This window comes from Prionailurus viverrinus, chromosome A3 (genome assembly GCF_022837055.1).
Source record: "Prionailurus viverrinus isolate Anna chromosome A3, UM_Priviv_1.0, whole genome shotgun sequence".
NCBI classification, from domain to species: Eukaryota; Metazoa; Chordata; class Mammalia; order Carnivora; family Felidae; genus Prionailurus; species Prionailurus viverrinus.
This window is the reverse complement of record NC_062563.1, coordinates 60853849-60866619: the sequence shown is the minus strand read 5'-3', so window position 1 is coordinate 60866619 and position 12771 is coordinate 60853849. Positions and strand designations below refer to the sequence as shown.

At 38.7% G+C, this 12771-nt stretch overlaps 1 protein-coding gene across 3 annotated transcripts in view; it reads left to right on the top strand.

The window, feature by feature from the left end:
* The first annotated feature begins 432 nt into the window (after nt 1-432).
* The window catches only part of EIF5B (eukaryotic translation initiation factor 5B), a 93966-nt gene continuing 81627 nt past the window's right edge, over nt 433-12771 (top strand). Inside the window, exon 1 of one of the 3 annotated variants that reach the window (XM_047851172.1) lies at nt 433-736. In XM_047851172.1, coding sequence (XP_047707128.1) covers nt 472-736 — 265 coding nt within the window. In that variant the 5' untranslated portion in view covers nt 433-471. The remainder of the gene's footprint in view (nt 737-12771) is intronic. The other 2 variants (XM_047851171.1, XM_047851173.1) reach the window with 2 other exon arrangements.

The window sequence follows — 12771 nt, the reverse complement described above, 5'->3', positions numbered from 1 at the left end:
CCTTCCCTAACACAAATTCTTAGAACTTGCTCTCGCTTTGAATGTAAAGATTAAGATTTATTTTGGGGAATGGGTGTGTCCTTATTTTGTTGTAATTATTTTTTTAGTGACTCAACAGACTTCATAATTCAGGGATGTTACCGAAAGTTACAATTTGTCCTGGATTTATCATGCAGAGTGCCTGTTGTTCATCATGGTTCTTTACTGAACTTCGTGCGTCTGAGAATACAAAGATACAGAGGTGGACCGAAAGCCCAAGGTTTATTTCTGAAATGAGCTCCAACTATCCAAGTCCGCGTTCCCCCTTACAGATGGAGCTGACAAGGGGAATTTTCGGCCTCATTGTCTGTGTCAGGGTTCTAGAACCCCGCGGTTATCGCTGCGCGGAGGACGCTTGTGGAAAGGGGGCGCTCGGGCTCCCGCCTGAGGGGCGGGTGAACTGGAGACGCTCTACCCAAAGCGCAGCTCTCGATGAGCCGCGCCCTGCGTCCTCACGCCGAGGCGGCTGGGCGATGCGCTTGCGCACTCAGAGCTCACACCATATGTGCCCTGTCCCAGTGCGCGGGTCTGTGGAGAGCCGGGTGCGAGAGGCGGCAGCGCGAGGGGAACGGAGCTGAACAGAGACCAAAGTCGGCTGGGGGACATTGGGTCTGTAACAGACCGAATAGAGGGGCTGGGGCTACGAGCGCCGCTGACACACGATGGGGAAGAAGCAGAAAAACAAGAGCGAAGACAGGTAGCCAGTGACTGGGTCTGCACGGCGGCGTCCGGCGCAGCTCAGGGGTTCGCGCGGGTTCCGCCGGCGCGGGGTGGACCGGGGGCAAGGCTCGCGACCGGCACCGCGGGGCCCCGGGCCTGAGTCCAGAATGGGGCGGCGCGGGGCCAAGACCCCAGTTCCGGGCGGGCGCGGAGGGCCTCGGCGGCGTTCTTCAGTCGATACTTGGTCCCGTGGCTACTTCTCTCCCGGCCTGGAAAGAGGGGTCTCCCGCCACAGGAGCAGGGCAGTGGTTTCGGGGTTCCCAGGGGTAGGGGCTCAGGACGCTTCTCTGGGCCGGACACGGCCCGGCCATCGTGGCCAGGGCGAGAGAGTTGTTTTTGCGGCGCTACTGTTAGCGACGGTGAGGAAGAGTTCTTTCTGTGCCTTTGTACCTATGAATACTTGGAGAGGAGAGTTCGAATATGTGCACCTAGAGCTAGTTTTTTTTTTTTTTTTTTAAACTCTGAGCCGCTCAGGTGCGTTGGAATTACCCGGAGGTGTTTAACAGGTAACTCCCTCTTAACCTTTATTGTATTTGGGGACAGGTCTCAATTATTTAAGGGCTGGTTGTCCAGATTCCGTGCTTTTCAAAGCTTTCCTTCTTCCGGCCTGTCTTTTGGTCATTTCTTTGCTCTCTAAGCACCTCCCCCTAAAAACTGGGGAGGAGACAAAACCAACCAACCCGGGTCTCTCCTTTCTAACCACTTAAAAGGTTTTTGGGGGGAGGGAGTGTAAGGATATATCATAAAGCTACCTACCCCGAAATTTTTGCAACATTTCTGTGTGTCACATTCGATTGAATTCTTTCACTCTTCTCAAAGTTTACTCCCAGGGAGGGAACAACATCTGTTATATTTCAGCTTTGTATTCTCCCCAAACTAGTTCAGAGATTAGGGGGAGAGTAAGGTAAAATTAAAACAAAAACCACGACAACCATCTGTAATAGTCATTTTGACTCAAAAATGGATATCAGGTCTTGAAGTTAAAATAAGGTTACTAATTATAATTTGGAATTCTGGGTTGTGGCTCACCTGACAGTTACCTAGCAGTCACCTAGCTGATGAGTGGAATTGAAAGACATCAAGGTTAATCTTGGAATTGGAGGAAGTTAATTGGCTTGCAGACTAGAACTTGCTAATCAAACCAGGTAAATTAGAGAAAATAAGCAGAATTCTGGGTGATTTCGTGGGGCAAAAATTTCTTTGCTTTTGGCCGGATGTTTTGACGCATAGGCTGCATTTTTTCTTCAACCGTGTGGAAGAAATAGATGAGTATAATAAAGCTTTCTGTACCAATTACCCATGGTTATTACATGACCATTTCTGTTTTATCCACCTGCTGGATATTTTAAAGCCATCTCAATCTTTTCATGTGTAAATCTTTCAAGTGTATCTGAAAGATAAATACTTGAGGGGAAAAAAAACCCAATTTTATCATCAAGTCTAGGGAATATTAAGGCTTTCTTAAGTATTATGGAGTATCCACTCAGCTGTCCACTGTCTTATTTAAAAAGTTTTTTTTTTTTCCTCAATTGGTTTGCTTCGTTCAGGATTACAGAAGTCCTTTAAATTAAAAAAAAATACATGTATGTTAATGCTTTACTTTTTAAGTTCTTTCATAATGGAAAAAAGCTATTCATAGGGGAGACACTTATTCTTGTTTGTGTGTTTTTAGAAAAAAAGTGTTTGTTACTGATTATAAAGGTTTTCATGAGTGATGTAAAGTTTAAAGTGCAAACACTGGAGGCTCTTGTTAAATGATTGGTTTGGAAGTATAGGAGAAATGCTGCTACTGGTTCCTCGCCCCCCCCCCCCCCCCCCCCCCCCCCGACTAATCTGTTGTCTTATATTTTGGCTCATTTTGAAGGGAAAGTGAAGTCAATGTAATTGAAAATTTTATTTTCTCATGTGCTAGTATTAAATCCTCCCCCCCCCCCCCCAATGTTTCATGGTCTCCTTTGCTTAAATGCCTTTCAGATAATAATGTAAGAAATCCCAGGGTTTTGCAGAGGTCCCCCTTGGACCAGAACTGCTTGGCCTTTTTACTTTGGCATCCCACGTAAGATATTTTAGTGGAAAGGAGGGACTGGGAAGATATTTGTGGGGAGGCGGGGACCAGAGAAGTTCCACTACTTGTGAATTAGTTTGCTTTGACCTTCTGTATGTTGAATACTGTTTTTTTCAAGGATATTTTGAATATTTGTAAAAGAGAGAAAAACAGACTGGGAAGAAGGTCTAGAAGGAGAGAGCCCTCTGTTAGGATTAACGTTCTTGTTTGTGTAAAATAAGATATTTGTCTGGTTTTACTCTTGTATAAAAATCCCCACTTTTAATGATTTTATATTCATTCCACCTGCCCTTCCCTTTCAAGCTATGCTAAATTGAAAATGTTTCTGGCCAGGTAGAACTGGGTGAGAAATGAGCAGCTGCTTACTAGTTAATCAAGATAGGGCATTGAGTCACTTTTCAGGTTTTGGAAAGAACAGAGAAAATACTTGTTTTAATTCTTACTTCCTTATGTTTAATCCTTATTTTAATTTCTCAGTCACTCAATGTTCATTTAAAATTAGGTTTTATTTCATCTGAGTGTCTGATTTTATTTGAGTTGCATGTTATCTTGCCAGTGACTGACTTTTGTTCAAAAACTAAGTTCTAAAATTTTACAGCTTGGGTAATTCTGAGAATGAGATTTTGTTAAGGTATTCAAGTTTTCCTGCCTTTTTTCAGTTGACTGGATAAACTTTTTTTTTTTAATGTAAATTTTCTGTAATGTTTGTTTATTTTTGAGAGAGAGAGCCAATGGGGGAAGAGGCAGACTGAGAGAGGGAGACAGAGGATCTGAAAGAGGGCTCCACTGACAGCAGAGAGCCTGATGCGGGGTTTGAATTTGTGAACCCAAGACATTGACCTGGGCTGAACTGACTGAGTTGAATTTGTGAACCCAAGCCCATTGACCTGGGCTTAACTGACTGAGCCACCTAGGTGCCCCAACTGGAAAAACTCTTGATGAGATAAGGGCTAGGATTCAATATCTATAAATCATGCAAAACATAAGGCCAGTATTTTTTTTATGTTAATTTATTTTTGAAAGAGAGAGGGAGGGAGGGAGGGAGGGAGGGGCAGAGAGTGAGGGAGACAGAATCCCAAGCAGGCTCCTTGCTGTCAGAGCAGAGTCCCATGCGGGGCTTGAACTCACAAACCATGAGATCATTACCTGGGTCAAAATCAAGAGTTAGACGTTTAACCGACTGAGCTACCCAGGCGTCCCAAGGCCAATATGCTCATAATTCTCACAGTCCTCAGTTTATGTAATGGGACCTTATGGGATCTTGTGTGTTCTAGTGACGTCGTACTTTTTCCATTTACACGATACAATTGATTTTCTTATGGATGTGTGTAAAGAAAAAGGATCTAAATTATTTTGTTTTTCATAGTTAGCCTCTGTTTCTTCATTCTGGTCCCTTTTTTGTTTGTTTGATCCCCTTAAGTGTGGTAGTTACAAATTTCAGATTATAAGGGAGTTGATGTGTCACATTAATAGTATTAATTACCTTCCCTGCAAAAAAAAGGGGGGGGGCATACAGAGAGAAGAAAGATAATTATTTCATGTATCCCAGCATCAGATATCATGGCGGTGGGGATGTCATTCAGGAGCTAGAAAGTCTTTCAGGATTCCATAGAGTTCTAGGGTATGTTCACCATCAGGTTATTTCTTGCTGTGATTCTCTACACCAGTAAATTTGCCAGTATAGTGACTCCACTATTTGTTGTTTTAACTCAGGTAATATTCCTGTTATTACTGGCAATTTCCCTGTTTTCATGGGAGTTCTGGCTGTCTTTGAGATAGTTTCCTCACCTTTAGGAATGTTCTAATGTCAGACATTTATCCTAGTCAATCAGGTATGATCAGGGTAGCAGGGTCCCTCCCCTGTGGTAGAAAACATGGTTATCTGCTTAAGGAACCTGCTCAGAAGGAGCTCCGAGTATATCAGATACTCTAGAGCTGCCTAGAGAGGGAGTAAACCAAGTAACAAGTAGTCCAAATAGTCTAGTTCAACAAAGGCATTTATTTCTCATCTGTATATACTTAAATTAGCAAAACAAAATAAAACAAAACCTTCTTATCTCCTGGGCGGCTCAGTTGGTTAATCGTCTGACTTCAGCTCAGGTTATGATCTCACAGTTCGTGGGTTCCAGCACTATGTCCAGCTATGCTGACAGCTCAGAACCTGTAGCCAGCTTGGGATTCTGTGTCTCCCTCTCTCTGCCCCTCCCCCCTCCTCTCAAAAATAAATAAACATTAAAAAAATTTTTTTAAAAACCTTGTGTTTTCATATATTCGATCATAAAAAAGATGTATAATCCAAGAGTTCTATTGGCTTACCTTGTTCCCTTACTGATACTTTAGGAAATTGATACGTGATATTTGTCATAGTTTGCCATACATGAATGAGAAAGCAGATGATAAACTTTTGTTGTTAGCTTGTAATAACTTTAACCTTCTATAGTGGTGATCTCTGGAGAGCTGATGCAGCTATTTTTGATGTTGCTTGCCTACTAATTGTGCTTTATTTATCTAAGTTTCTTTCCTTCTTGGATTTGATCTATAAGGCAGGCAAAGCATTGTTTAGCTGAAGAACTGAGTGTCAGTGGTTAGGTCAGAACAGCAGTTCTCAAACTTTTTGGTCCTAGTACCCCTTTACATTCTTAACTTCCTAAGGAACTAAAAACGTTTTTTTTTTTTTTTTAATTTTTTTTTTTCTCAACGTTTATTTATTTTTGGGACAGAGAGAGACAGAGCATGAACGGGGGAGGGGCAGAGAGAGAGGGAAACACAGAATCGGAAACAGGCTCCAGGCTCTGAGCCATCAGCCCAGAGCCTGACGCGGGGCTCGAACTCCCGGACCGCGAGATCGTGACCTGGCTGAAGTCGGACGCTTAACCGACTGCGCCACCCAGGCGCCCCATAAAAACGTTTTTATGTGGGTTATATCTATCAATACTTAACTGTATTACAAATTAAAAGTTCTTAAAATAGTTGTTATTAATTTAAAAATAAAACTCGGGGTGCCTGGCTGGTTCAGTTGGTAGGACTCTTTTTTATTTTTAATGTTTATTTATTTTTATAGAATGTGAACTGGGGAGGGCAGAGAGGGAGACAGAGAATCCAAGCCAACTCCATCCACTCTGTCAGCACAGAGCCCAATGTGGGGCATGATCTCACGAACCCTGAGATCACTACCTGAGCAGAATCAAGAGCCAGATGCTTAACTGACTGAGCCACCAAGCGTGATACTCTTGATCTTTGAGGTCATAAGGTTAAGCCCCACCTTGGCAAAGAGTTTACTTAAAAAACTAAAATCTTAAAAAACTAATGAACACATTAACATAAGTAGCGTTGTTAAGTAATCATTTTCAAAAAGTAATGAAAGGACAGGTATCAAACATATTTGCAAATTTCCTTACTGTCTGGCTTAGAAGAGAACTTGATTCTCATGTTTGTGCATTCATTCTTGGAGCAGTATCGCACGTCATGTGGCCTCCTGAAAACTCCACCTTACAGTTGTAAGAAAATGAGAATAAAGAAGTGTAATAGCTTCTTAGTATTATTTTGAAAATAGATTTGATCTCTTGAATTAGTTTAGACCCCCCTGAACAGGTCTTGGGGACTACTTTGAGAACAGCTGATTTAGGGATTCCTAAACTAGATTTGGGCATGTGTGAGACATTTTCTAAGCTGTTGGACCATCATTAGTGTTTTTCTAACAGATGATAGAAATGCTTGAGAACTGCTCAAGGACAACTTAAGACATCTGTGGTCATGTTCATGCTCTTATGATTTTTTTTTTTTTTTTTTTTTTATGCAGTAGGTGAACTTATCAAGGTCTATTACAAATCTGTTGGGATTGGTTTTAATTCTAAATCCCATTAAGTTTTTGGATTATTTAGTATACTTGACATCTTTATGATATTGAATTATCTCATTCAAGAAATGTATTGTCTGCCTAATCACTTAAGTGCCAGGTATTGTCCTAGGTGATCGAAATAACGTGGTAAACAAATTGCTGATAAGACATGCTTCTCTATTTGGTTAATTGTAGATGAGTAAAATTTTATTTTTTTTTATTTGAGTCTTTAGGATATTTCTCGTTTGGCTTATTCCTAGATATCTTAACAGTTTGGTTGCTGTTTATGTAATTTTTCTTTTTTGTTTAATAAGAAAACTTTTAAGATGGTTATCTTGTGTCTGACCAACTCACTGAACTTTGTTACTAGAAATAGTGTAAAAGGTGAGGCCTAAGTTGTGGTTAGGTTATTAATTTGTGATAATATGTAAATAGTGAAAAGGGGGAGAACAGGGAGAGGATTACATTGCAGCAGCATTCAAATGACTTCTTTTCCTCTCCCATTCTAATTTATGCCCTGTGACAAATATGAACTGTTGAGAAATTATAGTACAAAATACACAGGTATTTTGAACCCTTATTAAAACAGTATTAAAATAATCATAGTAACCCAGCTTGCCCTAGCAGTAACCACATATTTATGTAACTTTAACGAAAGAACTTAATTTAGAACCAATAACCACATTGTAACTAGTTTGAGAATCTAGGAGGAAGGGAAATGTATAGAGATTCAAGAACTATTATGTAAATACAGATAAGGGGAAAGTGGGATTTAACGTAAAAATATGTTTGTGGTTAGAACCTTTCAGCTGGTAGGTAGACTCTGACCCCAGAACCTGTGGCTTTTCACTGTGCTGTCCTAGCTGATTTAAGAAATCTTGATATTCCAAAATACAGACTTTCCAATGAAAAATTAATATCTTCATAGGGTCTTTATTGGTGAAACAACTATTAAAGATTAAGAACTCAAAAAAGGAGAATAGAAGAATGACAGCCATTGTCTATAAGTTAATCAGTGCCAAAATTTCTTTAAAGAATTTGTCTATCAACCAATTTAATTACATAATTGCTTTTCTCTTAGCCTGTATGTTTAAAGTGAAAACAATGATGATTGAATGTTTCAGTCCTTCCTGTTTCAGACATGGTATGTAAAATTTCAGGTATGTTCTTCAAGAGAAATCCCTATTTTTCACCCAGGTAGCAGTCATTTTTTAGAATAATTGGTTTTCAGTCCTCCTTTTGGTGATAGAAATGTACTTTCCACTGAGGTCTAAAATATGTGGCTTTTCTGTTTCTGAAACTTTATTCAAACCATAAACTTTGGATAGCAGTCCCTAAAAATACAATTGAGCACTGTTGGTTTTGTTGTTGTTGTTGTTATTTTATAAGCAAGGGAGAGGGGCAGAGGGGATTTAAGCAGGCTCTGTGCTGAACGTGGATCCCATGACCCTGGGATCATGACCTGAGCCAAAGTCAAGAGTCTGACACTCAGTTGACTGAGCCATCTAGGCGCCCCAAATTGAGTACTGTTTTAATTCAGATTTATGTCATTAGGTTTCAGGTACTGAGCTTTTGTGAAGCTGATAGATATGACTGATGACATTGTGGTTGGCATTTCTTCTAAGGCTAGAATCATGTGTTCTAAAATTCCATTATATGAATATACTACATTTTATTTTCCTATTCATTCCTTGATGGACCTTGGGGTGCTACTTGTTGGCTATTATGAATCATACTGCTATAAAAATACCTGTACAAGTTTTTGTGTGGACATATGTTTTCAGTTCTTTGGTGTTTATACCTAGGAGTTAAATTGTTGGGTCATAGGGTGACTCTGTATTTAACTTCTTCAGGAGCTGCCAAAGCTGCTGCTCCATTTTACATTCCAATCAACCATGTAGAAGATTTCCAATTTCTTGGGGTCTCTGGGTGGCTCAGTTAGGCATCTGACTCTTGATTTTGGCTCAGGTTGTGATCTCACAGTTCGTGGATATGAGCCTCATGTAGGGAGGGCTCTGTGCTGACAGGAAGGAGCCTGCTTGGGATTCTCTGTCTCCCTTTCTCTGCCCCTACCTCACTCACACACTCTCTCAAAAATAAATAAGTGTGTGTGTGTATATGTGTGTGTGTGTATATATATATATTTAGTGTTTATTTTTGAGAGTGTTTAAAAATAAAAACTAAAATTTATTTATTTATTTATTTATTTATTTATTTATTTATTTATTTATTTATTTTTGAGAGAGAGAGAGAGAGAGAGAGAGAGATTGAGTGCAAGCCGGGGAGGGGGCAGAGACAGTGGGAGACACAGAATCTGAAGCGGGCTCCAGGCTCTGAGCTGTCATGTCAGCACAGAACCCAATGCCAGGCTCAAACCCATGAACTGTGAGATCATGACCTGAGCCAAAGTTGGACATTTAACCGACTGAGCCACCCAGGCGCCCCAAAAATAAATATTTAAAAAAATGTTTATAAGAAAAGAATTCCAAAAGAATCAGCACTTTCTGTCTTCTCACTTTTTGATTTATAGCCATTCTAGTAGGTGTGAGAAGTGGTGTCTTACTGGGATTTTGGTTTGCATTCCATGATGGCTTAAGATGTTGAGTATGTCCTCATGTGCTTTTTGATTCTTTGTATATCTTGTTTGGAGAACTTTCTATTCCGATCCTTTGCCTATTTTTAAATTTATTTCTTTATTGTTGAGGAATATCAGTTATTTGTATATTCTAAATGCAAATCCTTAGTGAGATATGATTTGCAAATATTTTGTCCCCATTTTGTGGGTTATTTTCTGCCTTAGGAGGTTGTTGTTTCACTTTCTGGGGTTTTTTTTTTTTTTTTTTTGAGTTTTAATTAATGTCTGCACCCAATGTGGGGCTCAGACTCACAGCCCTGAGATCAAGAGTCACGTGCTCTACTGAGGAGCCAGCAGGTGCCCCTGTTGTTTCATTTTCTTGACGTTGCCCTTTGTAGCAAAAAAGTTCCTAATTTTCATGAAGTCTGATTTATCTATTTTGTCTTTGGTTGCATGTACTTTTGGTGTTAGATCTAAGAAACTGTTACCAAATCCAAAGTCGTGAAGATTTACTGTTTCTTTTTTTTTTTTTTTCTTGTAGCTTTGTAGTTTTAGCTCTTACATTTAGGCTTTTGAGCTATTTTGAGTTACATTTTATTAAGTGTGAGGTGGGAGTCCAGCTTAATTTTTTGCCTATGAATATTTAGTTGTCCCAGCACTATTTGTTAAAGACTATTCTCTAATTCCTTGTTGAAATCAATTGGCCATATGTGTAGGGGTTTATTTCTGGACTCAATACTGTTCTCTCGATCTTTGTGTCCACACTCTCCTGATTGCAGTACCACACTCTCCTGATTGCATTAGTTTTGTAGTAAGTTTAGAAATTGGAAAGTGTGATGTTTCTAACTTGTTTTTGAGATTGTTTTAGCTATTGTGTGTTCCTTACATTTCCATACAGATGTTAGGGTCACTTCTCAATTTCTGCAACAAGAAAGAAAGGTAGTTGGGATTTTGAGTGGGATTTGCATTTCATTTGTAGATCAATTTTGGGAGTATTGTCAATATTATGCCTTTTGATCCATGAGTGTGGGATGTCTTTCCACTTACTTAGGTCTTTACTTTCGGTGATTTTTTTTTTCTTTTTTTTTTTTTTGCCAGCAGCAGGCAAATGTTTATTAGAATATAAGATTAGAAAGGAAGAATAATACGGGCGCTTGGGTGACTCAGTCTGTTGAGCGTCCGACTTCAGCCCAGGTCATGATCTCACGGTTTGTGGGTTCCAGCCCCGCGTCAGGCTCTGTGCTGCCAGCTCAGAGCCTGGAGCCTGCTTCAGATTCTGGGTCTCCCTCTCTCTCTCTGCCCCTCCCCCACTCATGCTCTGTGTCTCTTAAAAATAAAATAAACATTAAAAAGGTTTTTTTTTTTAAAAGGAAGAATAGTAAGAAAGCTCTCTTTACAGAGAGGGGACATTCGAAAGTGAATGCCCTCAGTGATTTTTTTCTTTTTTTTACAGTTTTCAGAGTTCAACATTTGCAGTTCTTTAAAAAAGTATTCTTAAGCATCTAATTCTTTTTTACACTGTTGAAAGTAGAATTATTATTATTTTTTTTATCTTTTTAAATTTTTTTTCAATATATGAAATTTATTGTCAAATTGGTTTCCATACAACACCCAGAAAGTAGAATTATTTTAAGTTCATTTTCAGATTATTACTAGTGCATAGTTTAAATACAATTTTTGTATAGTGATCTATCCTGTAATCTTACTGAACTCATTTACTAGCTCTAATGATATTTTGACGTGTGTGTGTGTGTACGTATGTATGTATGTGTATTCTGTGGACATGATCATGTCATCTGCAAGTTCAGATAGTTTCCTCCTTTTCCAGTCTAAATGTTCTTGGCTTATTTGTCTTGCTTAAAGCTCTGGCTAGATTCTCCAGTATAATGTTGACTAGAAATGGGGAGTGTGGATATCCTTGTCTTGCTTCTTATCTTAGGGGGAAAAGCTTTCAGTATTTACCCATTTGGTATGATGTTAACTGTGTTTTTCCTAGATGCCCTTTTTCAGATTGAGGAATTTCCATTCTGTTTCTAATTTGTAGAAAGTTTTTACCATGAGAATGTTGGATTTTGTTGAATGCTGTTTCTTCATTTACTGAGACAATCATGTGGTTTTGTCTTTTTTTCTATTCACATATGTTGGATTATGTTAATTGATTTTTCTGTGTTGACTCAACCTTGCAATCCTGGGAGAGATCCCACTTGCTCATGGTGTATAATCCCTTTTATATGCTTTTGGATTTGGTTTCCTAGTGTTTTGTTGAGTATTCCATCTTTTCCCTTTTAACCTTTCTGTGTAGCTGTTTTGGGTCTGTCTTGGTAAACAGCGTAACATTGAATTTTTATAATAGAATTTGACAGCCTATCTTTAAGGATTTAAAGTCACTTATATTGCTTGTATTAATGATAGATTTGACTTTATTTCAGCCATCGATTTTGTTTTCATTTGTGCCACTTCTGCCATGCTTTATTTCTATTTTTTTCCCTCTTATTCTAGGTTGGAACTTGTACATGCTATTTCTATTATTTTTACATGGTTAGATTTGAAATTTTACCTTGCATATAGATAGTATTTAATGCTGTGTAAAACAGTACAGGGACAGTTGTGCTGTTATCTAATATTTTCATTTTAATTTATAATCCTTCAGTCCAGGTCAGTGACATTTTACTTAAGGTTAGATATTACTTAAATACATGACTTGTCAAGACTGAACCTAGAAAAAAAGGTATGTACTTGGTGGATTTTCAGTTCTCAAGAATTTAATTTGCTCTAAACTCAAAATAATGAAAACTAATTTCTTTTTTTAGACACATTAATAATTAACAAAGTCTTAAAGGAATGAAATGTTGGGAAGGCATTACCTTTCCAAACTCCAAAAATTATGAGACAAAGTAATAGGTGCCCGATTCATTCCAAAGTTTACCTTTTGTTTATGCAAGCTTGTAATTTTTAAATTTTATTTTTACTCATTTTTTAATTTTTATTTTACTTATTTTAGAAAGAGAGTGGGAAGGAGGGCGCATGAGTGGGGATGGGGAGGAGCAGAGAGAGGGGGAGAGAGAATCTTAAGCAACCTCTATGCTCTGCATGAGCCTGATGTGGCCCTTGATCTCATGACCCTCAGATCATGACCTGAGCTTAAATCAAGAGTCAGACTCTTAACCGACTGAGCCACTCAGGTGCCCCTGTAATTGTTTTAAATATAGAAGTTTAACTTCTAATATAAAAATTGCAAGCACACAGAAAAGTTGAAGGAATAATATAATGAACCCCATATACTTATCACCTAGATTTAATTGTAAATAGAATTTTGTCTCCATTTTTGTCATGTATTTTATTAATATCTTGACATTTCTCCCTGAATGTTTTTTTAATATAACCACAATACCCTTATCCCACCTAGTGCAATTAACACAAATCCTCTAATATTTAATATTCAGTCCATATGTCAAATTTCTAGCTGCACAGTGGCTTTTCACAGTTTGTTCAAGGTTTACACTGCATTTCATAGTGGTATAGCTCATAATTTTT